Below are 26926 nucleotides of genomic sequence, written 5' to 3'. Positions count from 1 at the left end.
GATCAACTGTTTTCACATTCAGCGACAAGGCTGTGTCATGTACATTAATAAAGGATAGCAACAAGACTTCTCGCCTCAGGGGAAACTTCAAAACGTAAGTTTCAAAGTTCGGGGTGTGACTGTGAGCTGAACACTGTACAAATCAGTCGGCTCGTTTAATGTTTAATTTGAATTATTAATTTTTTAAGTATCTTTGTAACAACCAACTAATAATGGAAGTCGCATTCCCCCTCTTTTAAACTACTCTTTCTTTTAGTTCTACTCCGTGACAAGAATTATACTGTCCTAAAATATCTCCATGTGATCATTTGGTTGTTGTTTATTTGACTTTCCCGGCTGTAATAAGAACGGTCAGATGTTGTTTTATGTGTACAACAAAACATAACGTCGCGGGTAAACCGCTGACCGCCAGGCAAAGCGGCCGCAGGTTGCTTGACCCGGGCTTGACCTCGTCTCAGACGGAGGTCAGGCAAAGATACTACACCCCACCCTACGGTACTATCTTTGGGTCAGGTCAGCCGGCAACTAAGTGATCCTGACTGGAACAGCGGTTAGTCGAGTATGAGGTATTTGTTGAAGCACCAGTCCTGTGCCACCAGGGTGTGTGTGTGTGTGTGTGTGTGTGTGTGTGTGTGTGTGTGTGTGTGTGTGTGTGTGTGTGTGTGTGTGTATGTGTGTGTGCGTCGTGCGTGTGTGTGTGGGTGTAGACATGGTGAAACACCTGACCAATGTGCCAGGATCTGGACTATAAAGATGTATCTTATCTTATCTTACTCTCAGAGAATTTCTGGACCACCGATACCAAGCAGAAGAACTGGCTGTCATTATTCCAAAAAAAAAAAAAAAACGAAACAGAAAAGCCACAGTGTGAGATAATATCCCGTTTGAAGTGATTGTCACACAAGAAGAATAAAGCGATTAACCTTACCTAAAGACCAGGTGCCACTGAATGTGAGTTAAATAGAACAACAAGCCTTGTTGAGTCATTTTTACAAAAATCTTGCTGCGAGCAGTGATGGGGAAAACGAGAAATCGTCTAAGACAAGAGATATATATCTAAAACACAATTCGGCTATTTTCCTTCCTGATAAGAGTTCCAGAAGTGCTATTATATTCAGGGAAATGATATAAGAATTATTAGGAATTTGTACTAGGACCATCTTGCTGCTGTAAGAGTTAGCGGAGAATACAGCGAATAGGCCTATAAGCAGATTAAAATAGGAGTGTAGCAAGGGTGCGTTATGCTACCCGATCTGACAATCTAATATTATATCTAATTGCCACAACGACTTGATGGTACGGTATACAGAATCCGTAAAGACGCCGTTGTGTGTGGTGGGCGGGTGTTCTGGTGTAGTTTGCTCCCTCTTTCCTATCAAACATCTATCGTCCTTATCTCCCTTCCTCCTTTTTTGTGTTTGTTACTCTCTTGTAACATCTCTAATCTCCGGCACTTATGACCTCAGTGTGTTGCAAATGCCGTGAAACTCTTTCTAATACTAAAAGAGGTCGTTCTTCACCATAATCTGCTTCCGGAAAAAGTAAATTGTGTTGCTGGCGTCTGTGGTCTAATGGTTAGGCTACCGGACCCGTAATCATGAGATTGCAGGCTCGACTGCGGTTCGAGTCTCAACTTAGTCCGACCTTGTGTCCTTGGGAAAAGGCATTTTACGCGAATGTCTTATTTAGTCCGTCCTTTCGGAGATGGACATTAAACTCGGAGGCCCCGCCTCTTAAATAACCTAAAAGTGTTGATAGGGGTGTTATTGTTTTAGTACAGGTTTTACGGCGCTCGCAACTGCATAATGTCATATGAGCACAGGTAGGGGTGTTAAACCTATACCATTTTTCAATTGTGTTGTATTCTTTTCAGATGATCGCGCAGCCCGGCCCACTGTGGTACTCAACCAACACAGACATGACCCGTGGCCGTCTGTTTGCGGTCTTCAGCACACATCCCCTGGACGCGGAGCGAGTGGAAACGGTCACTATCGCAGGATTTGACCGCAACATTGACCCCCAGTTCAGCAGGGACCCACAACGCCCTCGTGTGGAGGGGCGCAGTGAGCCACGCTGCGGAGCTTGTAATATCGTCCTCTCCGTGTGGTGCCTAGCGGTTCTCAGTGTTAGTCTCTTCTTCAGATAATTATTTTCTTCTTTCAAATTTAGTCAGATTTACACATCAATTAATTGACGATTGTCTTAGACTGTTGCTGACGCGTAGCGTCAAGTCATGATTTTAGAGGCACTTTTTTAATAGATAGGCCTATGCTGGGTAAAAACAAAAAAACTTTTCCATTTTTACAAGAACAAAAAAAACCCCCAACCATTACTGACGTAAATTGAAGCTCATGCAAAACCTTCCTTTTCGGCAAGGTGTTTTGGCAGGTTGTTCCTTTTCTATTTGTTTTCTTGAGTAGGAAGTGCTCTTCGTTTTAAAATAGGGTTCATTGTGAAAAAAACAAACATATTTGCAGCACATTTTTAACGCTGTATTCTAATTGTGAGAGGTGTAGTTTTAATGGAAGGTTTCATCAAACGATGATAGTCGAGCTGAATATAAATACAAATACCTGGATAATATGATGTATGTACAAGAACTGGTCATAAGGAAACAGACATTTGACCAGATTCTTATGGGGGGGGGGGGGGCAATATTTGAAACTACAGAATAATCTGAATGCCATACTTGTTCAAACGCTGTAGTTTTTTTTCCAAAATGATGAGCACTAAAATATTGATAAAATAGGAGAAGTAGAGTAGAGTTATTTTTATAATGGCATAAAGGCTTGGGCACACCATAATTCCTGCCCTGTCACTATTTATTTCGTTTAATGCGACATTTTCTTTGTTGAATGCTGTGAGAAAATATGAGAACTGTGTGACTTTTGTTTGATTGGGTTTTGGTTCATAGCTTTAACATAGGTTTGCACGTTAAAGTGAGTGAGGTTTTTGTTTGACTGAATGGTACATCTCATTGAATTTCCCAGAGTATGTTTCAACAGTTCTGTTTTTTTGAGGTTTTTTAATTCAATAAATACTATGTAGTTCAAGACGGTGGTACTGAAGATAAGTAAGTTGAGCACTGAATTCCTCATTCATTGGGATTGCGTCAGCAACATATGACTAGAATAATATCTATAGTCATAAATTGTTCCCCTACCATTCTGTCAAGAGCCAGGGAGGAATATATTAACTCATTGATGGGGATTCAGTGCTGAGAGAATGCAAAGACATCTCACTGAATTTGCAGCTGGACCGGGAATGAAAAGTACCTACACGTGGAAACTTTCACAAGAGAGTTTGCCCCAAAGGGAACAGCTTTCCCACCAGACATGATGTACCATTTTCTTTCTTCAGTTCCATCATATTATAACACACCCACCCACTGTGAGAATGTTTGCATGGCTGTTGCGATGATAAATATTTATAACTTGAGTGATGCAATTCTAATGTTCATATTATAGCAAATGCTGAATAGTTGTGTTTATATAGTATCATAATATGAGAACCATGAAGGAGGTGGATGACACTGTAGCTGTTTCCATGTATTGCTTGCCCGGCAATGGGTACTAGAGCGCTTTACATTATAGATAGCAAAGATTGTTCTCCGATTCTGAATGGGTTTTTTTGTGTGGTCCGTACTCTCCCTAGTGTATTTATGTATTTAGCTTTTAACTCGTCTTCCTCAAAAGTGACAAAATACTTATGTTAAGAATTATTATAATATGATTGATTCCACTGTCTTGATAGATAACAGTATTTCAGCAGTGTTTTGAGCATTTAAGCTCCATATACAGTTATTTACATGTCGATTCTATTCGCAATATACTTCACTTTCTAATTGTATTCTTTACAATGTGAGATGATAGCATTTTAAATGTTATACTCTTGCCAGGTTCCTGTTTTGTTAGAGGAATAAAAATGGTAGATTTCATTTCAACAGATCTTTCTTGCAAAAAAAAGAGTGTAGCCTAGTGCATATTAGAATAATCTTCTCAGTTCCCCAGCACCATGGCATGCGATACCTTAACAATGTAAAACAAAAACTGCTTTGGTGTGTTTCTTTAGGTAAAGAAGTAGTTATCAAAATAAACTGCAAAGTGCATCTCATCAAAGGATGCGTAACACCATTATTCATATAATACATTACCACAAATTACACATAGGTCACATGCATTAAAACACTTTCATAAGTGCAGAGTATGGAACTTTTTCGAACAAGAAATTTTCAATCTCTACGATTATTTTGACGTGTGTTTATGTCATTCTTTTGCACAAGATATCTGTTGCATGCAATTGGTGAAGTGCCCATGTATCTTTTACCGGGTTGAGGAACAGATATTTCTTCTTTTCTTCTTGGCAGCCATGTTTCTACCCTGCTTCTATTTATGTAGCCTACGATTGCACTTGTAATGCATTTTCCTCAGTACTATTGCCTTCATTGATTTGCCATACAAGTATATTATATATTTCTGGGTTTCATTTCTTGTTTTAAAAATGAATAAAACAACTAAAACTTCACTAAAAGGATATCTGACTTTTCATGTTCGCAGTCAGAGGGGTTTTTTTTATAGTAAAGGGTTTTACGGCGCTCGCAACTGCATAAGGTCATATGAGCGCCAAGGGGCGGGAGTCAACAGAGAAGTCTTTACAGGGAATCAGACTTAGACTGCTCACCTCTCTAGCTTCAACAGCAGAAGGTATGCTTCGACTATCAAGGCACCCCAAAGTAGCAGGCCACAAGGGAGTGACAAAATACAAAAGAAGTAGAGGAAATGACAATAGTAAGGATCAGGAAAGAAAAAGCAGCAGTTCCCTGTTGTAGATTAGGCACAGTTATGAGCGTGACATGAGTCAGCCCATTTACAATTCTACTAGGCTTGAACGAGATATGTCCCCCCTTTGGGAACGGCCTAAAGACACTTCAGTCAGTGGCACTGCCCCGGGGGGTAGTAGTCAGTGTGTGGAAGGTTCAAAGAAATGAGTCTCACTATCTGGACTGTCCAGGTTCAATCCCCTCTAGATTCCTAAGGAATGTAGTTTGAAGGGAATCTTTTTGTTTTTTAAGCAGAGCGTTTTGTGGCGCTCACAACTTAATAAGGTCATATGAGCGCCAAGGGGTGGATGTCAACAGAGAAGTCCTTACAGGGAATCAGACTTACTCTGCTCGCCTCTCTAGCTTCAACAGCACAAAGTCTGCTTCAACTATCAAGGCACCCCGTACATAGCGGGTCACAAGAGTGTGACAAACATACAAAAGAAATAGAGGAAAATGACGATAGTAAGGATTAGGAAAGAAAAAGCAGCAGTTCCCTGTTGTAGTTCATGTACAGTTATGAGCATGACATGGTTGGATCACCCATTTACAATTCTACTGTGCTTTAGAACGAGAAATGTCCCCCATTTGGGAATGGTCTAAAGATACTTCAGTCAGTGGCACCGCCCCGGGGGGTTAAGGAATCTTTAAGGTTCTCTTTGTGCACAAAAGTACATTAAGGCCTGAGTGCTGCCTTTCAAATTACCTTTCTGGTTGTTAAATATTATCAAAAGAAAACATGCTCAAATAGTTGTTTGAGATACAGAAGAGAGTATTGTTAATGATTATATCCATCGCTGAAAAAAACAGTTTAGCTCTTTGAGTGCTTAACACACAAACTAGATATCTAATTCCAATGGCCTTTTTTCACAGAGATGAAGATGTTAAGCAGTCTCACTGACCAGAAATGAAAACTGACACCCCCAAAAAATGTAATTACAAACTTTTTGGCCACTGTGCACCAAGGTACTGTATTGCAATATTTGACCTGAATATTCATTTCAATAAACATCAAAGAAGATCCCATAGAGTTAAAAGAGTAAAACGTATTCGTTGTAGGACAGCATTAAGTTCAAAATCTAGTGGACTCACATGAGCAACTCTCTTTCCTACTAGTAAGAACAGAACATAAAAAGACAAGTTATTTCCAAACCACAGGGTGATTTATTGGCATGAATCTCAAAGCTTTGACTCTTGAATTCTTAAATATCACAGAAACTGTAACTTTAAAAAACAACAACCTCAATAAAGACTTAACAAACAATGAGACACTTTAACATTTTTAGGTAAAATCTGAAATAAAGAGATAAAAAAAGAATCTTTCTAGAAATCCACAGAAAATACTGATGATACATATATATATAAAAATACAGGTGTAGCCTACATACAACCACCCCCCGCCGAAAAAAATAAAAATAAAAAATAATCTCCAAATCTCCGGCATTATGCCAAAGAGAAATAACAATCTCGAAAAAAAAAACAACCTATTAACAAGAGCAATAAAAAAAGAAATAATGAGAAGTGTTTTTGGATGAATTATTCCATGAAAACACACATAAGTCTTGCATCTTAGTTACCTCATTTATAAAATGTATGTACATGGTTCAGCAGTATTATAACTCTATATTGTAACTTCAAAAAAAGTTGACAATATTATGAAAAGAGTGAAGTAACATGACCTGGATTACAGAGGACACAGGAAACAAAAGCATTTTTTCCTCGATTAATTATAATTTCAGCTTAAGTCCAAAATGATACCAACCATAACTTATGATCCATTGAACTTTTCAAGATTATGAGCATACAACAGTAGTATCTGAAATAACAATAGACTGATATTCCTATATTGCCAAAAAGCACAATTTTTTTTCTCAAGATTTTGAGCGTACAACAGTAGTAACAAAGATAACAATAGACTGATATTCCTATATTGCCAAAAAAACACTTTTTTTCTTCTCCCTTTTCGACTTTCATGTTGGAAGCCAACAAAGAATGTCTGAGTTATATCTTCCACTTCTTGAACGTAATTGTACTTAAAAAACCACCCAAAAACATAATGCTTTATTTGTTGGGGCATGATCAGTTTCACAAGGACATAATATTACATTTGTAGACAAAAGACTTACTCCATTTTCACGCAATGCTTGGAACCAAGAATATTGTGCTTTATTTCCACATAGAGCTCAACTTCTCAGAATCAGGATCTACTTTAAAAGAAAGTAATATTCTATGGATGTCTCAACCATTTCATATACAGTTCGTCTATGTGCTCCAAGCAGGCACTCAAGCCTACTTGTTCTCTGACTATCTCGTAGGGAAAGGATGATAAGGTGGTAAATATAGGACATTCCTATCCTTTTTACGCACTCCAAGTAATGCAACACTTTCCCAGCAATGTCTAAATTTAGCATGACATTACCAGTACACGTACAATTATTTGCCATTCATTATGATCCTTCTCTATCGGGAAACCTCTCCAAGTAATGCAATTCCTTCCCCGCAAGGACTTAATTTAGAATTATATTACCAGTACACACACAATTATTTGCCATTCATTGTACGATCCTCTTCTCTATCGGGATACTATGGATAAAAGCAACTCTATATTCTCGAGTTTACTTCTGTATTTCAACAGCAGATTACATCTTTCAAACATTTTTTGTGCCATGCAAATAAAGAAACGCAACTCAATACAACCACAGCAGAATCAGTGACTACATGAGCAAAGTCACTCAAAACCATCGACAGACAACTTGGATCTTTTCACCACTAAGACCCAACAGCCACATGCTCCTCTAGGGGCACATAACTCTGTGATGGAATGAAGTATTTCTGCGCTGACTTGAGAGTGATGAGGATAGGCTGGCTGAAGCGTGGGTGGAGAGCATCGATGGCAGAGGGGAATGGGTTCAGGTAAACTGGTTTCATCGGCAAATTGATGCTTGGTACAAAGCCATTGAGGTCACCAGGAGCCGGATGCCTGCCACGGTTTGTGATGACTGGCATACGGAAGTCTGCAAAAGACCGAAAGTTTAAGTTTTAGTAGAGGTTTTACGGCGCTCGCAGGATGTCAACAGAGAAGTCCTCACAGGGAATAAAACTTACTCTGCTCACCTCTCTAGTGTCAACAGTACAAAGTCTGCTTCGACTATCAAGGCACCCCGGAAATAGCGGGTCACAAGAGTGTGACAAACATACAAAAGAAGTAGAGGAAAATGACAATAGTAAGGATTAGGAAAGAAAAAGCAGCAGTTCCTTGTTGTAGTTCAGGCACAGTTATTAGGATGACATTGTTAGATCAGCCCATTTACAATTCTACTGTGCATTAAAACGAGAAATGATTCCCCCCTTTGGGAATGGCCTAAAGACACTTCAGTCAGTGGCACTGCCCCGGGGGGTAGAGGGGAAGTAACCAAAGGAACACTTACAAATCACGTGTATGATAAGTTCATACATTCCAAATGAAAAACCCCAGCCTCCAAGAAAAGGCACAAAATAACAGAAACCCTTCCTCCTCAGCTAGCTTAAATTGAATACAGTGAAAGTTGAAAAAACTGTCCATCATGAAGGGGTCAACTCTTTATCTGACATCGGGTCGAGCACATTCCTTTACGATGACTTCGACATCAAATTACTTTTCAGCAATTGCCGAAAACAGGTCTCTTATATCCAAAGTTCTTTCATTAGACACGTTTTTCTCATTTTTAGATTTAGCACAAAAAAAAGAACCCCGGCATAGTGGGTTTACCCCCCTCTAAGACAAAGAGTTAAACAGAGCCCAGATTCGAACTAAAGCAAACCCCGCTCTAATAAATGAGGTCAAAGCTTATACCCTGACCTGTGTGTAGAACAGTCTCTCGCTCCGGCCGACACTTGCTTGTGTGCATCTCACCCAGCCGCACCAGGGCAGGTTTGCTGTGGGTCAGATCAAACAGTTCACTAAATAAACAAGTTCAACCAGCTCAAAGAAAATTTTTCTATACATATTGTCATCAGGTATGAGTTTTTAAAAATCTGCAAAGCTGTTTTACTATCTATACATGTAGGCTATATTTTCATTCCAACTACAATTTTCCGTGCCCTGTAAACAACCCCAATAGGAAACTTATTAGGCTTCTAACTATAGATCTGAAATCAATACTCGTAATATGAGAGGTTTTTTTATAAAGTTCCAATCACTGCCTTGAAAACTTAGGTCACCGTTAAATGAGCCTGACTATAAATAAAAAATGGGTTTGCAGTTTTATAGATGGGGTAGAAAGGTAGGGAGAAACTTCTCCTTTCTCAAAATATCTTTGAGGAATGAAGTCTAAAAAAGAAAGAAAAAGTATGGTAGAAACCAAATACCAGATAGGAGACTCCACATGGTTAAGCTTGATGCATAGATTAACAACAGACAATTTTTTTTTTCTCTCAACTCACTGAGCAATCTTTGGCAGGACCAGCACTGTATTCTTGGCCTGCACAACTGTCTCTCCCTTCTGTCTTCTCATTACCTCCCCTCTGCGCAGTGCCTCTAACTCCTTCTCTGTCATCATCTCACAGAAGTAGTTAATAGAATCAATGTAATTCACAGACTCCATGATGGATGAACCCTGCAGCTGCTCCAAAGTCACTGGAGATAGTGTGTACAAACATGAATAATAATTAAGGACTTTTCGTGGTCGACACATAAAACTGTCCCTGTGGTTTTATGCACCCAGCATGGAAAAATTTTATCATTTTTTTCATAATTTCTGATTATTTTCCTTTATCATTCTTTGTTGAAATTAACAGAATCACATAATTTCACATTTTTGGGCTCAGTTTGCATAATTTCATAATTTTTCTTGCATAAAACGACGGGGACAGATAAGCCGCTTCTTTTGACAGTTCCAAATGGTCTGCTATAACACGCTCATATGACCTTATGCAGTTGCGAGCGCAGTAAAACCCTATACTACTAACACATACTTTTTGTTTCGTTGTATGAATTCAAAATAGTTGAAGACTTCGCGGAGGAAAAAACCCAGCAGAGTTACATTTTGGTGATTTTTGGAGAAATCCTAAATCTCCATTCCTTTTTATGAGGGCCCTACTGTTTTTCCCCCTTTAAAACTTTAAAATTTTGTTATACTAAACTGTGGTGTCTTAAAAGCCCCCATAAGGTTTAACTATAAATAATTTTTTTAATGAGACCCCATGTTTTTTTTTTACTTGAAGTCTCATTTGTCAATGGCTTTTAATATTCTGACACTAAGTTGATCACAAAATATGGATAAGGAGGGTAGTTGCGGGACAATAATCTTTGTTACCTGTAACACTGCCATGGGACATGGCTGAGACTCGTCCGCTCCTGGCTGTGGTGGGCAGTTTGAGGGTGCTCCCTCCATCTGGCAGAGTGGTCAGTGTGTCGTCTCCGGGCATCATAGAACTCTGGGTCAAAGAACAGAAAGGTTACAGAAAGTGGGGGAGGCCCCACAAACATACACATGCATCCACACACACACACACACACACACACACACACACACACACACACATGCACACACACACACACTCACGCATACACCCATACACACTCTCACAAACATACACATGCATCCACACACACACACACACACACACACAAACACACACACACACACACACACATACACACACACACAACACACACCCATACACACTCTCACAAACATACACATACTCTCACACCCACACACACAACACACACACACAAAAACACACATTTACACACACCATTCATACATACTTTTACGCTGAGCATTAAAAGATATACTCTTTGTGTTTATAAATCAACACACTAAGACAAACACATCAAAATGTTTCTTAACGCTTGATGAAAAATAATTATTATGGCAGTCATGTTGTGATGCTGTCATCAAATCTAGGTCAAAATGAAAGGGAACAGAAATAGAAACGTGGCAACCAGCAGTGCACTCGCAAAAGGCGGTGGTTGATTTATTAAGGTGTTAACCATGGCAGGTTTTACTAGAAATTGTAACTGTAAATGTTTTGCACTTCCACCGACACAATTTTAAATCGTTTAGGATGCCGACTGCTTCAACTCTGTCTGTCAGTGCCAACCAAGGCTGAGAAGGATACAATATCCCAGTGGACAGATAAAGATACTTTCTTTCTATACGAATCAAACTCACTTCTTCTGAGTGCAACAGCATAAAGCCTAACTGCTACACTACAGACGCCGGTACATAATAAACTTTACTTTACTTTTATCCGCTGCCTATACCCTTTTGGGTGTCGGGGGAAGAAAGAGACGTCTCTCTGCCACCAGCTGGAGACCTTGGGTCAGGGGGATGCCGTGAGTTGTTAATGTTTCCCTGACTCCATCTATCCAGGTCTTTCTCGGTCGCCCTCTAGCCTTGTTGCCATCAAATTTTTTTACGTAGGCACGTTGTACTGGGTGGTGTGTTGGTAATCACATGAGATGTCCGAACCATTTGATTCTTTGGTGTTGGAAGTGATGCATGACATCATTTGTGCCCACCATTTCTCTGATTACTGTGTTTCTAATCAGCAGAGAAATGGTGGGCACAAATGATGTCATGCATCACATACATAATCAACATAGTGAGAATTCAATGGTGATAGAAAAGATGCCAGTAGGAAATGCGCTTACCCTTCTTGAGCTCCCAGCACCCAACACAGATCCTCGGTGAGACAACCGGCCGTGCAGTGAGTGACCCATATTGAGCTTGTCTACCGTATCCTTAATACGCAACTTGTACGATGTCATCCACCTGTGAAAAAAAAAGAAAGGATAGAATTTTTTATTTCCCTGCCTTCATACATTAAACATTTTTATGTGACGCAAAAAAAGAGGCATACATATATATATATATATATATATTATATATATATATATATATAAATTGAAGATAAATTTTATCTTGATATATCATTATATCATGTCTGAAGTTTTTCCAAATAAGAAACAAACAAAAGTTTCAAAGTTTCCACAGACAAACAACACCAATATGTACCGTATATATCTACAATAAAACTGATTAGTTTTTATTTGTTTGTATTAACTTTACAGCAACAAAATTAAAAAAAAACACTGGAAAGGCACATCATGAAATCATGAGCTCGGGCACATTCCTTTATGTCGACTTCAACATCAAATTACTTTTCGCCAATTACCAAAAAGACGCCTCTTATACTGGGACTTCATTTTTTAGATGAAGAACTATCAAAATAAGTTTACTTGTTTCGATTTAATTACCAATTTCGTGACGCATATGTCACTTAAACAGTTCGTACCAAAAGAGGGTTTACCCATTCGAAGATAAAGAGTTAATAAATCGTATGCTCTTCTCCAGAATACAGTAATAGTCCACTCAGGGTCAAAGAACTTAGTCCTCCGACAAAACCATTCTCTCCATAATCCACATCAGATAAGATAAGATAAGATAAGATAGTACTTTATTATCCCAGAGGGAAATTTTCCTTGGCTGTACAGGACCATAAAAACACATGCAGGTATACATTAAACAAATTTTAATCATATATATTACTCTCATTAAAATTCAATATGAAAGGAGAAGTTAAGCTGACAAAATGTACATTTACATCAAATGCATCATTCAACCACATGCAGGAATTTAAATACTAGACCTTTGGAGTTATATACAGATACATACTCTAAGAGTAACACACATCTATGCTCATTCTGACAAAAGCCTTATGCTAGATGGTAAAAAACTTTTTTTATATCTTTCTTTCTTTGATAAGGGTCCTAAACAATCAAAGTGCTATGTTAACCCTATACGTACCCCCTGGGGTCATTTTGTACCCACGGGTTGCATTCTTCACATTTTAGAATACTTCTAGTGCGAAAATCTCTTTCAAACTTTCCGTATTTCTCAAAAAATCATTTAGACAGACTGCTATGCAAAGCGTACGGATCGGAAAAACGAGTAAATTTCCTCTTTGGAAAGTGGTGGCACAGAGTTCCCCACGTCGTATGGAAACGATAGTAAAACACGACGTACGGATAGGGTTAAGTGGTGGCACAGAGTTCCCCATGTCGTATCGATACGATAGTAAAACACGACGTACGGATAGGGTTAAGTGGTGGCACAGAGTTCCCCACGTCGTATCGATACGATAGTAAAACACGACATACGGATAGGGTTAAGTGGTGGCACAGAGTTCCCCACGTCGTATGGATACGATAGTAAAACACGATGTACGGATAGGGTTAAGTGGTGGCACAGAGTTCCCCATGTCGTATGGATACGATAGTAAAACACGACGTATGGATAGGGTTAAGTGGTGGCACAGAGTTCCCCACGTCGTATGGATACAATAGTAAAACACGACATACGGATAGGGTTAAGTGGTGGCACAGAGTTCCCCACGTCGTACGGATACGATAGTAAAACACGACATACGGCTAGGGTTAACCACTCACCTGTCCAGCCACTGGTTACACATTTTGTGCAACTCTTCCCGGTGGTTTTTCTCATCAAGGCTCCAGATGTCCCAGGAGTCTAACTCTTTCTGGAACTGTCTGTGGGGGTCAGCCAGACCCAGGTTGGTCATGACCTCCAGAACAGAAGCCCTAAGAGACAACAACAGCAATAATAATAATAACAATAACAATGTAAATAATTATAACAATAATAATAATAATAATTTTAAAAATAACAATAACAATAACAATGTAAATAATAATAATAATAATAATAATAATAATTTAAAAAATAATAATAATAACAATAACAATGTAAATAATAATAATAATAATAATAATAATGATAATAATAATAATAATAATAATAATATTTTATAAAAATAATAATGATAAAAATGATAACGATAAAAATAATTTCAATAATTGCATTAATATAATGCATATCCATGCTCTACAGCATGCCCGGTGTTAACAACTTACAACTTTTATTAGTCCAGCAGACCCTAGAATACTCTGAAACATCCTCTATTTATCAGGCGGAATACAGTGCAGGGGGGGGGGGGGGAGAGAAAGGGAGAGGATGAAAATTAAAAACATATGTGAGGCAGCGTGGTGGATCAGGCTCTCGTCAATTTTTTTGGGCATGTAGAGTTATTGGTATCATCTTAAAGCTCTTTCACTTGTCTTTATTGGGATGAAAAAAAGTATCCATTTATCTTGAATGCAAGTCGAGATATTTGCGAAGGAAGGAGGTGGGGTCACCTGTTTTCAGAGGTAAAATTAGTGAGAAAATGGCTGCCAAAGATTAGTTATTTCCTTAGTTTAAGAGTCCGTGGTAACTGATTATTTACATTTTTTGTGCCTTTAATCAACGTTTTAATGAAAAATCCACATAGAAATGAGTTCTTTAATGGGCATGAAAGGTGTTGAGCCAAAAAACACAAATTTGACCAAAATTCACAAACCTGCGGAAAAATGCAGGTTTCTTCACTTTGATTATTTTGACGAGAGCCTGATTCCACCACGCTGCCTCACATATATAAAAATATATGTTTTTCATCATATCTTACTTGACCTTACATAGTACACAAAAGGTCTTCCGATAATGTAAAAGAAATACAAAGCTCAACACACAACTTGGATGTTCTAAAGACTGGTCATCATCTTCATCAGGAGCTATTCTCAATTGAACCTATACCCATAAGAGCTGAGGGCACAGAAAACATGGGCAGTTGAGTTGAGCTGACCATTCTACTATAACCAAATATAAGTGAGTGGGTCTGAGGAAATCAGGAATACGCCTCTGGGCCATTTTGATTTTTTGTGCTTTTCTGAACGCTGGGATCTTCTTGATTATTACGCCCTTAAAACTTCTCTATTACCTCTTCTAGAAGATGAGATATTGCATTGTGAAGAAACAAAATGTGGAAAAGTAAAATGAGAAAAATGCACTCAAAGTTAGGGCCTACACCAATTTTGCTTTTTATATCTGAATGCAAATGGAAAATAACTAGAGAAAATATATTTTAAAGTGGTTTTTACAAGAAACAACTCTTGAATTATTTTCTAAAATGGTTGGGAAATCTCCTTGTACGTAAAACTCAAAATCAACCAGAACTGACAACAAAATTGTTTTTTGCCGATATCTGGGTTCGAGGTTTAGCGACATATTTCTGGTTTTCTCAGACCGGCTCAAATATTTTCACTTTGTTCTCCTCTACAAACCTGATATCCCGATCCCCGTCCAAGAACTGAACCATCATCTCCGCAATAACATCTTTGTCCTTGACGGCAAAACTTGCCAGGGCTCTGAGGGCGGACATGATGAAATCTTTCTGCTCTTTCACAGAGCATGTGGGTGGTGTGCTGTGGTGGTTTAGCACCGAGGCTAAAGTCTTCACGGCTTGAATGACGACCGAGTCTGAGAGCCCCTCCTCTGTGTGCACCAACAAAATGGCATCGGTGACGCTCACTTTATGCAGCCACTCGGCAATGCGGAGTAGCTTGACGATCATGTTGACAAAAGTGTCGCTGGTCCAAGGTTTGGGCATTGTCTACAGAGAAAAGGTAAGGAAACAAAATATAGAATAGGAAAAGAGAAAACGGAGTCGGACAATGAAAAAGCTAAACACTGTACTGTGGTACAAAGCTAAAGGAAGACAAAATGAATGGTGGAGTGATAGAAGCGATAGAGAAGTACAATTGCACAATAAAGGTCATTTAGCAATAGGAAAATGCAAAACCAAAATAACAGACAAAATAAAGAAAGAAAGGATAAGACAAACATAGAAAAATACAATCTTCTACTAGTGGCCAAACTTTATCTGTTTTGATTAAAAAACCAACTTAAGATTACAGATGGACATCCTGTCTTTCAAAAGAAAACGGTGATTTTCAAAGAAAGCTCAACACTCCCTTTCAGTGCAGCTGTAGGTGTGACGGTTAATTGCATAAGATTCAGTGGGGAGAAAGACAAAGAAACAGGGTAATTCACAAGGGGTATAACTCAAAATATTGCAAAATATGATTGTGGCCATTCTTTTACTGGAGCCTTCATCGTCCCTATCAATATCAACCAACAGATACTCCAAATGACATTTTCTGTCTGAACTCTTAGTTTTAGTAAGTGTTTTACGGCACTTGCAGCACAATAAGTGCCCAAGATTAGAGGTGTTACAAGAGAGTAACAAACACAAAAAAGAAGGAGGGGAGATAAAGACGATAGACGTTTGATAGAAAAGAAGAAGCAGTGTGGGTGGTTGGCGGGTGCTCTGGTGTGGTTTGCTACTTCTGAACTCTACTCACATTCTCATTGCAGTTAGGAAAATACTTGTCAAACCACTCAGTGCCCACAAACTGTTTGATGAAGTTTGGCAAGGGTGTGGGAGGTGGCGGAGGGGTAGGTGAGCGGGGTGGAGTCGGAGTTCGAGCCTTGGGCTTGGGCCGGCTGACCAGTTTTTGAATTGGTTTGGCAGGTAAAGCCACAGGTCGCTTGATGGGTTCCGAAGGTGTTGGTGTTGGGGTAACTTTCTCCTCAATGTCCTCCTATTGGAACATGCATAGAGAGAAATCTATTGTTATACAACGTACATGAAAAATCAGAGCAAAGTGGGGGGGAAAAAAGAGGAAGGGGAAAAAAATTCAAGTACACTTTACAATACACTTTTTGGTGACAAGTTGTAAGTCAAAACATCCAAGTCTTAATTAAAAGAAAATAATTTCACTAGATACTGTCATGAAATGAAGAATGTGAGTTTATTTTCAGCCTCTGCCTGCTCGGTTTGTAGGAGCTTCACAGAGGAGCATCCTTATTCCAGTATCCAATCAGCCTACAGTGATAGAAAGACTACAGACAGAAATGATTAAGAGATAGAAAGTTCCAAAAAGTTTGGCCAAGCAGATCTTAAAATCATCAGTAGGCCTATTGCTGCTCCAGTGGAATGACACAGATGTCTGTTTTATCATGTATTCCAATGTAAAGCGCATTGAGCTACTATTTTGGAAATGCGCCATATAAATGTTATATATTATTATTATTATTATTATTATGTCTTATTTCTACGGGACAAAAAATATTTATTATACAATATCCTATTTGATAATTTCTTATCAATTTCAGTTTTATGATCAGTGGCAAAAACATAAGAATATTATACAAAAAATGAATACATTACATTGTTTGTACGCTTTGGAATGAATTATCATAGTAAAACGTATCTTTAGATCAAAATACATATCTTTCCCATGCAAGACCAGGTTTTCAGAATATTATCACTCTCCAAAGTAAGAATGCTTTTATGGTTTGATAAGGAAAAAGAAAACCCAAAGTGGAGAATATAAACACAACCAATTATTTCCCTTACGTCAGAGGGAAAATACACTATATCTTGGTACAAACAACCAACGAATAAGAGCAGCCAAAATATGGCAATTATTTTGCCAAGTAGCTGTAAAACTCCATAAATAGACACATAATTTTGTAAGCTGGCAGTAAATTATAAGGCATAACTATAGATTAAGGATAAAAGCCCAAGAATGATGAACAAAGTTGAACACACTCTCATAAAAAATAATATCTTGGAGGCCCAAAAGTTCAGTCTTAGAAAAGCCAATGGCTCACATGTTCTAAATTTTGTATTGAGATCAATAAGTTTACAGCAAAAGGGTGTTTTCACCAGACAGATGAAACTGCATTCTAATCTAATCCAATCGAGGCATCTCAGCAAAAAGATGAAAACAATATCAGCATCAAACTATACCACAACAGCATTTGCGAAACCTCTAAAAATAAGCTTCTATAGAGGAATCCGACAACTAATGCACAGAACAAAAGACATTTCTCACTCCCAAAATGAAAGAAAAAAAAGCAAAGTAAAATGACAAGAGATGACACAGATGAATTATTCTAACAAATAAACAAAAAAACAACAACAAACAAACAAACAAAAAAACAAAAAGAAATATGTACAGCATGAAGAGTTCTTCAACCCTCAGCCACATCCCCCAATAATCCTCTCATTCTGGATATCAAAGAAAATAATATTATGCGTAACTCAATGTGCGCTCAAGGAAAGTCAGTTCCAACAGTTGAATCTTGATAATTATATACAAAAAAAAGCAAGTGTTACTTCTCATGGTGACACATAATAGGCTTTGACAGCTCTAACAAAGTGTCTCAGATACCAAAGTCAAGATCCAGAAAAGAAAGCCAAAAAGTTCAAATGGTTCACACAAAATTCATTGATCTGTTTTCCTCTGCAGAAATTAACATCCTACTTAACCCTATCCGTACGTTGTGTTTTACAATTGTATCCATACGACATGGGGAACTCTGTGCCACCACTTAACCCTATCCGTACGTTGTGTTTTACTATTGTATCCATACGACATGGGGGAACTCTGTGCAACCACTTTCAAAGAGGAAATTTACTCGTTAATCCGATCCGTATGCTTTGCATAGCAGCCTGTCAAAATGATGGTTAGAGAAATACTGAAAGTCTCAAAGAGATCTCCGAACTAGAAGTATTCTAAAATGTGAAGAATAAACCCTGAGAGTACAAAATGACTCCAGGGCATACGGATAGGGTTAACATAAACTTGCTGATTTCAAAGACAGAAAACATTGTCCCTTTCAGAACACCAGAATGATGAGCAATATACCTGGATTGACAACAGAATTCTGATTTCCTTTTTATTTGAACCTAATCTCCCCATTTCAGAAAACTTCTTATCGAATACCGTTACAGTATGGTACCTTCATTCCAAAAAAGGCACATCGATCCATAGATATCTTTCTATATCTTTCCTCAATGAGCACGTGTTTTTTAAAAATTATTCATAAAACACTGATAACTATCTTTCTTGATAAAAGATCTATTAAAATAAAAACGATCCTAAATCAATAATGTTCTGTTTGCGAATTTTTAATAAGGCAACACCATCACCTTAGGGTTAGTGCAAAGGACAGTCAATAATACATCTGACCAAAACTTTAATTCTTTCTTGTGTCTGGCAAGCAGAAGGAATAACAAGGTGTTAATCTCTGTCCCATGAGAGAGTACATGATGACAAGCCCAGACAGAAAATGGATAAATTCATTTTGAGGAGCTAAAGTGTTAACGTATTTTTTTTTGTTCACTCTTTATCTATCAACGAGAACTGAATTACTGATGCTGAAAACCTTATCCACAACATTTTTGTTAATTTCTTATAAAACACAGAATAATAATGAACACACCAGATATATTATGCAAATTACAAATGACAAACATGCGACCAAATACCCTTGTTAGAGAGAAGCTTCAGATCAGTTAGATCAAAACCGTTTGTTTAAAGCATGTACATTTTTGTTTGTCAAATTAATAAGTCCTTTGTATACTATTGTTCTTTTCAGTATATTTATCTGAAATAATCAAGTATCTCTGCAAGCAAACACTTTGTGAAAATTACTTTTGAAGACTTAATTTGAGAGTGGGGAATTAAAAACTTTTATAACATAGCTAGGCATGCTTCTACAGCTGTTAGATGGGGCAAATTTTTACCCCCCCCCCTCCCCTCCCCTCCCCCCACAAAAGCTTCATGACATTCTTTTTGTTCCAGTATTCTCAACACGCATGGCTTCATTACCAGTGCAAAGCTAAGTTAGACTCTTTGAATCACAACCTATAATGCTTCCTAAAAAAAATATTTCTGCAGTCTTTCCTTTTCACTTACCATAGTTATCTTATTTGTGATAGTCTACAGGTAAGAAATGACCTGATAATAATTTTGTGTACACTGGATAAAATATGTCCTCAATAGATGGAGAAAAAGAACATGTCCTTCTTCATACAAAATAATCATCACTTCAAATACATAGCCCACAATCGATAAGCTATAAGCTTGATGAAAATTTCCAGTTGTTCAAACAATGTCAGATCATAAGGCATAGGTAGAAAATGAAGGACAAGGTTAAAGCCAGGAAGATAAATGTGAATATATATGATACTGTAGGCACCTGTACAGTTTCTGTAGCTTTGTCAATTTTGTGCTGGAAATCAGGAAGGAATTTGTTAACGTGTTGGTTTTTTTCTATTGAATGATGCTTCTGGTAAACATTTGTACACAATAAGAACATAATTAACATTTTTTTTTCTGAAATGGAACTGAATAGTTTGTTTTTTGATTCAACAGCCACAAACTATTCAAAAAATTATGTGAAAATTATATCATAACCCAAACTGTACCTTCAATATGAAACTCATAAAATCGTATCCAAATATTCAAAGAAAAATTAAAATTCCTCGTTGTTTTTATAGATCCCCACCAGGTGAAATTAAAATAACACATCCATTAACCAAATACCAAGACCAAAACCTAAAACCACTAGAAAACACATACCAAACCTAACTGACAGTCACATATTTCCCAGTAAAACAAGAAATACATCAATTATAACAATGTCAATTCGAGCTGGGGGAAAATAAGACAATAGACAGAACTATCATAGGAATAGATACAAAATTGGACCTTACAATTACATTACCAAAAATCTACTAAAAGTTAAAAAAACTAGAATGGTAAGAACAAAATAATAAAGAAGGCAGCCCCCCCCCCCCCCTCTAAAAAAAACCCAACAACAACTAAAAACAAAACAAAACAAAAAACAAACAAGCCCAAAACAAAAACTTACAACATCAGATGCCTCTTTGTCCATGATCTCCTGGAACTTGGACATGAGTGACGTGGATTTCTCGGACAGACCCGGACCTCGGCTGAACATATCGTCTTCATCATCATCTTCTTCATCCTCCAGGAAGCTCGTCTTTTTCCGAGACAAGCGGGACTTCATCGGAGTTTTAGGCGTTGTGAATCTTGAATCTTCGTAGGCAGACAAAATGGCACAATGAGACGATTGTAAAAATGTTGTGAACAGCAAGTTCAAGTTTATGAATGATGTAAGTGTTGTATGACAAGCTTCCTAGAGTAGTATGATTTCATCACACAGTTCAAAACCCAGATTCGCAACATTCTTCAAAGCTTCTACACTTATCAAACAATAGAGACCCCAACTGAAAATAATAATCAACTTGCTTTTGTTTTCATCTTCTTCTTCTTCTCGATCGCATCACACTTGAATTCTGGTATCGGTCATAAATTGGGCCGTCCTGCTCAGTTCAACTGGCGGCCTGTATAGCTTCTCTTGTAGCGTCAGTGGGGTTGGCCACGTTTCCTGTCTCAGGGCCCTTTTGTTTTCAAAATTTAAATCTTTCAACTAAAATGTACTCACACAAGAGTAGAGAAGACAATTTTTTAAAAAGGAAAACAACTAAAAGACAAAACTAATTTACATCAGAAGTGAAATCAAATTTCAAACAATGCTGAAACTTCAAACTTCAAACTCAAACCAAGACGAACAAATGCAACAGCCAACCTGGCAGGTCAGAGAATGTCCTAACTGTCAGGGCAGATGACCTAGCTGGTGTCACTATAGTCGCGGCACCGCTCGTCGGAGCACCTGCAAACACAACGAAACAGGGTTACATGAATAATAATAATAATAAATAGCATTTGTATAGCGCATATCCCCGCTCAACAGCAGGCTCTATGCGCTTTACACTATATTATTACCCCAGCAGACCATATAAAACTCCGAAACATTCTCAGCTTCCCGGGAAGCATACAGTGCAAGCAGCTGATTAAGCACTCAAACACTAACAAAATGACAAGATCTTTCGCTGTCTATAGCCGAGTACCCATTCCCACCTGGGTGAAGTGAGGAAAATTCGTGTTAAGTGCCTTTCCCAAGCCCTGACGGGATTCGAACCCACGACCTTACGGTTGCAAGTCCGAGAGTCTAACCACTAGGCCACCGACGTCACATGAAAACACCAAAATAAAAATATCTCTGCCTAAAAAAGAACTGCACCATTTTCTATAGGAGCAGCAATTTTTTTTCCGCACAAATAAACAAAAAATGTATCTTCAAAATTGCGACTGGTCCCCAGAAAGGAAAGAGGCAGAAAACTGAAGAAGAAGAAGTTTTCAGTCTCATTACAAGTAATATCAGAGCTCTTTACGGAATTAAAACTTTTTATTCTTATCCTTCATGAGCCAGATATGCAACATAAAAGCAGAAGAAATAAATCACATCAATAATATTCACAAAAAAGTGGAATTTGACAATAATTTAGAGTATATCTGCCCTTTCCAAAATCTCCCGTAATGCTCAAATGAATACTGACACTTGCTTTTCATTATAATCATGAAACCAGCCTCCATGATAAACGAAATCAGATAAATTTTTACCTCCAGAGGCAGAGTCCATGACAGGCCTCATACTCTCATCAAACTCAAACGGAACTGCAGGCTCCATATCGGTCTCATCCGGAGTCTTGGCAAGTTCCTCATCATCACTCAAATCTATCTCCAGCACACGCGACAGATGGTCATCAGCAGCAAATGTCACCGCTCGACTGAAGCCAGCGTCCTGGGTCAATTCAGAGCCCCGGCGACTACCTTTCTTCTGTGAATAAATTGTTCATCAGTGAAAAAGAAAGAAACATTGGCAGCGGGAATCCAGCGCAGCATCAATAACTGCAGCTCAACAATAACAATCCATATCTCTAAAGGACAACTACACCATGGCTTTCCCAGAATCAAATTTTTTTCTTTATTTTTGCAGAAGAGTAATAAATAGAGTAGATCATTTGAAATTTCTCACAAAGTCTTGTATATAGTTTGACAGATTAATACTTGGGACATAATTTATGGGCTATATATAACAAAGTTAAAGGCATACAATTTTGGATAGGACTTACCATTAAGAAGCAAATAAAAAGCAATTAAATATGAAGGTGAAACTGAACAATTACATTTTCACATATGCCATATGTCAGAAGTACTCCCTCAGGGAAAACTTGATTTATTGTGGTCCAATTCTTTAATATGACAAGTAATACAAGTTGCAAATGCACTTTGAGACAACTTTCAGAACAAGCTGGTTCACGAAAAGGATAGTTAGAAGATTAGAGAATTTCATCAACAATAATTAGTTTGTTAGAGTTTTATGGCACTTGAAACATGATACGGTCATTTAATATAATATACATGTATATTACACACTATATTTTATGTGTACGTGCATAATTTTCGATAACGAACATAGCAAGACAAAATGTATCATCACTACTTCCCAACTCATCCCCACGTGTACTCACAGAATGCAGACTGTCTATTTCACCCAGCTGTTGGGCTGTCAACTCTGGTGGTTTGTACGGGGTTGCTTCCCTTGAGGGTGCTTTGGGTTGCGGAGGCGGGTACATGATTTTGAGGAGAACAGAATTGGGCAGGAACCCACATGGGGTTATGGGATAGGATGGGTGCAAGGGGCTGGCATCACCATCCTCATAGAGATACTTCTCACTGAGTTCAGAGAAGAAACCATATGGAGCTGTCTCTGGCCTGTATTTGTCTTCTCCTTCTGCAAAAAAATACAATAGAATATGAATTTAGTTCATATTACTCAAATGGCACTTTACAGTTACAGTCACTTGGTGCAATAATGGGCCGGTAAAAACGATCTGTTCCGGTCCCCTGGCGCACTTGCAGTTTCTCTCCTGGCTGGGTGACCAGATGGGGTATTTTGTACTGCTGGCTGTGTGACTGCAAAGTGATAAACCCTTACCTGTTTAACCCAACAAAAATCTATCGGTTTGAAAAAAATGCAGCACATGAGTTGAACCCAGCCAAAACCAGTCATGTAGGCTGCTTGTTTCTCTTACTAGATTCCCTCCAAAGATTAGAAATAAATCACTGATATTTAAGTTGAAGATCGAGTCACTAACGCTCAACTGTGGGAGAGAACAAGCCAAAGGCCAGTAAAGGAAGATATTCAGGTGAAGAAATGGAAATGGATTGGACACACCCTGAGGAGACCCCCGACAAGCATCAACAGGCAGGCTTTAACGTGGAACCCACAAGGAAAGCGTAAGAAGGGAAGACCAAAGATGACATGGAGGCGAGCGGTACAAGCGGAAATTGAAAAAGCGGGGACATCATGGAAACAGATAGAAAAGGATGCTCAGGACAGGCTTCGCTGGAGTAATGTTGTTGATGGCCTGAGCTCCACTGGGAGTTAAAAAGGGCAAGAGAGAGAGATTTAAGTTGAAGTTTCATTTGCATTTCCTGCGAGGAAAGTCTGTCAGAGCCGACTTCAGTTGTAAGAACATATTTCTCTTTCATAAAGAGTAAATGAATAATAAAAAAAAAGGAGGCTGATTGGTGCTCTGTAAGTTAAACAGAACAGGCGGCCATTGTTAGATATAAATGTGAAAAGCGAGGGGAAAAGGTGCTTAAAGATATGGCTATTTTGTTCAACAGGAAACATTTTGTGCTGGAATGTCAAAATAGAAGACGAGCTACAACACTGTACAATTTTGAGAGACCACTTCAAAGTTTTGTCAAGTGGCATACCTGATACCCTTTCAGATAAAAGTATTTACTTCCAATCAATTTCTCAACTGAAATGAACTCAGACATGTCAAAGCTGTACTTTCTGAGGAAACTTAGGTCTTTCAATCTGAATCCTTCCATCTTTCAGATATTCTACACCACCACAATAGAAACTTTGATCAATTTTGGTACCACTTGCCATGGTAGCAATTTGGGAAGGCAGCACATCATAAAAATGTACAAGTTGATCAGAAAGGCATCAAGAACAGTTGGTAGAGACCTAAGTAACTTTGAATATCTGAACAAAACAAACGTTCTAAAAAATGCAGAAATAACGCTAAGTGACCATAGCCACCGACTGACATCAGAATTTCAACTATCGACCCGCAGTAAACGATACATTTTCAAAAAAGCAAGAACAGACAAATATAGCAATTTATTTGTACCAACTGCAGTGAGGTTACTGAACACGCAGTGCTACAAATGAGAGAGAGAGAGAGAGAGAGAGAGAGAGAGAGAGAGAGAGAGAGAGAGAGAGAAAGAGAGAGAGAGAGAGAGAGAGAGAGAGAGAATGTTTTACGGAGCGGGTTGTCATGTATTTACTAATATCCTGTCTTGTTGTGAGTGTATGCGTGAGTGCACCTTTGTAACATCTACTGCCATTGTTAACGACCAAGACAAATTTCTCCCAGCGAGATGAATAAAGATTGTCGTTGTCTTCGGAAATATTTATGTTGGATCTTCTGAGGTAAGAAATGCTAGAACAATGTTTTGTTGAAAGAAGTATTCTTTGCCATATCAACAGACCGAAGGGCTAGAACCCAAATGGCCGCTGGATCGGAAAAGTAAAGTAAAGTAAAGTTGAAAGAAGTAACGTTTGAAAACTAAGATTTTAAGATACCTTCTTGTGTTTTTGTTTCTCCCACTAACTTTTTCTGTAGTGCGTCTTCATCAGGGTCAGGGGGTAACTGAAAAAGCAAAAAGCAAAAATCAAAATAGGATATGCTTTTGCATGAAACAAAATGTTACCCAAGCAGAATCTAGTAGGAGCACAAAGTTAGTTTGGGACCATAGTAGAGCACCAGAAATTTGGGCACATTTTCTGCATTCGTATATCATGGAACAATAAGAATGGATACCTTGCGGGCTTTGGTGCTGGGGGGAACTGAGCACTTATGGACCTGTCCGGTGTGCAATGACATTGTTGCCCAGGACAGATAATACAGGTAATATCATGGAAGCCCTTTCACAAAACATTTCTTATTTTTGAGTTCTCAAAAGAATTTATTCTGCATGCTACTGCTAACCAGTAGTATTTCCTATAATCACATAGGCCCCTACAGGTCAAATATTATCTATATTTATCCAAAAAAATAGAAGAGAAAACTCCAAACTATGTCCTTGTTCTATAAAGAAATAAGAACCTCAACCCATGCCCAACTAATTTTAACCGTTTAGCCCTGCCCCACTGAGCTGACAGGACGATGAGCACCTGGGACCCCTTGGGCCAAATGCTAGAAAGGTAAAGGTTTGTTCTCGTGCCCATAGGTTTAAACAGAGCCATGGCAATATTCTGTTATATAGAGATACTTCAATGCTCACATGCTGACCACAGCCTACCCTGTTTTTTCTTGGTCCTTTATATGTTTACTGATGGCTCTATTCAAAGACATATATATATATAATGAATAAATCTAAAGACAAGACAGGTATATATAAATGAATAAATCTAAAGACAAGACAGGTATATATATAATGAATAAATCTAAAGACAAGACAGGTATATATATAATGAATAAATCTAAAGACAAGACAGGTATTTATATAATGAATAAATCTAAAGACAAGACAGGTATATATATAAATGAATAAATCTAAAGACAAGACAGGTATATATATAATGAATGAATCTAAAGACAAGACAGGTATATATATAATGAATAAATCTAAAGACAAGACAGGTATATATAAATGAATAAATCTAAAGACAAGACAGGTATATATAAATGAATAAATCTAAAGACAAGACAGTAAGAAAACTACAAGGCTTCCTACCTTTTCTCTCTCCTTGTTGTAGTACATTTTCATGTACTCCCTGAAGGCTCTGTTCTGGGTCCGCTTGGTAGACTTCGGCTTATGTTTGCTGATCAAAGCTCCATCCCTGATCTGAACCAGTTCACTTTCTCTGTTCTCCAACATCATGAAGGCCTGGGGAACACAGAGCAACATATTCAACAAAGTTCACAGTTGTATCCGCCACTGTTCTTGTCAAAGAGGTTATTTTTTAAATAGTTTTTGAATATATGAAAAAGTTTGGGAACAGTGCATGGCTTTACTGTAGCTTATTTCGGACATCCTACTTTTTCTTCCTCGACATGTGTTTTTGTACCCCCCCCCCCCCTTACATAGGTCTACTATTTTACCTCATTATCAAATCTATCTTGAGAACCTAATGATACCATTCAAACAAAATGATGAATTTTCAAATATTTGAAAAGAAAGATAACAAGTTAAACTGTTATAAGACATAAATTTTTAAAAAAAGCTTAAGCCATATGATATCTTTAAAAAAAAGATATTCAAGTAATACTCAGAGACAGCAAACAACAAAATCATAATTGTTTAAAACAAGGCACGTTGGAATGTCAAGACATAGAGATAGGGTGATAGCAAGCAGGATGCTTAGTCTGTACCTTGAGGTTGGAGCTAACTTTGAACACTGAAGAGGCACAAAG

The 26926-nt window shown here is 38.0% G+C and overlaps 2 protein-coding genes across 4 annotated transcripts in view; one reads left to right on the top strand and one right to left on the bottom strand.

Moving 5' to 3' along the window:
• LOC101854816 overlaps positions 1 to 4524 on the top strand; it is a gene marked incomplete in the record, with an annotated part of 63046 nt that extends 58522 nt beyond the window's left edge. The window contains 1 exon segment of the mRNA XM_013086376.2: positions 1874 to 4524. Coding sequence (XP_012941830.1) covers positions 1874 to 2146 — 273 coding nt within the window.
• Positions 4525 to 5960: 1436 nt separating this feature from the next.
• LOC101852565 (WD repeat-containing protein 97) overlaps positions 5961 to 26926 on the bottom strand; it is a 55178-nt gene continuing 34212 nt past the window's right edge. For all 3 annotated transcript variants that reach the window (XM_013086375.2, XM_005105251.3, XM_005105253.3), the window contains 15 exons: positions 26247 to 26399; positions 25093 to 25159; positions 22958 to 23220; positions 22047 to 22263; positions 21172 to 21255; positions 20431 to 20618; positions 19756 to 19788; positions 16065 to 16304; positions 14985 to 15313; positions 13257 to 13406; positions 11460 to 11580; positions 10114 to 10234; positions 9242 to 9434; positions 8658 to 8734; positions 5961 to 7833 (listed from right to left, as the gene is read on the bottom strand). In XM_013086375.2, coding sequence (XP_012941829.1) covers positions 7589 to 7833; positions 8658 to 8734; positions 9242 to 9434; positions 10114 to 10234; positions 11460 to 11580; positions 13257 to 13406; positions 14985 to 15313; positions 16065 to 16304; positions 19756 to 19788; positions 20431 to 20618; positions 21172 to 21255; positions 22047 to 22263; positions 22958 to 23220; positions 25093 to 25159; positions 26247 to 26399 — 2481 coding nt within the window. In that variant the 3' untranslated portion in view covers positions 5961 to 7588. The remainder of the gene's footprint in view (positions 7834 to 8657; positions 8735 to 9241; positions 9435 to 10113; positions 10235 to 11459; positions 11581 to 13256; positions 13407 to 14984; positions 15314 to 16064; positions 16305 to 19755; positions 19789 to 20430; positions 20619 to 21171; positions 21256 to 22046; positions 22264 to 22957; positions 23221 to 25092; positions 25160 to 26246; positions 26400 to 26926) is intronic.

Source organism: Aplysia californica, unplaced genomic scaffold (assembly GCF_000002075.1).
Source record: "Aplysia californica isolate F4 #8 unplaced genomic scaffold, AplCal3.0 scaffold00460, whole genome shotgun sequence".
Taxonomy (NCBI): domain Eukaryota; kingdom Metazoa; phylum Mollusca; class Gastropoda; order Aplysiida; family Aplysiidae; genus Aplysia; species Aplysia californica.
Note: the sequence above shows the minus strand (reverse complement) of the source record. Positions and strands in the feature narration are given on the sequence as shown.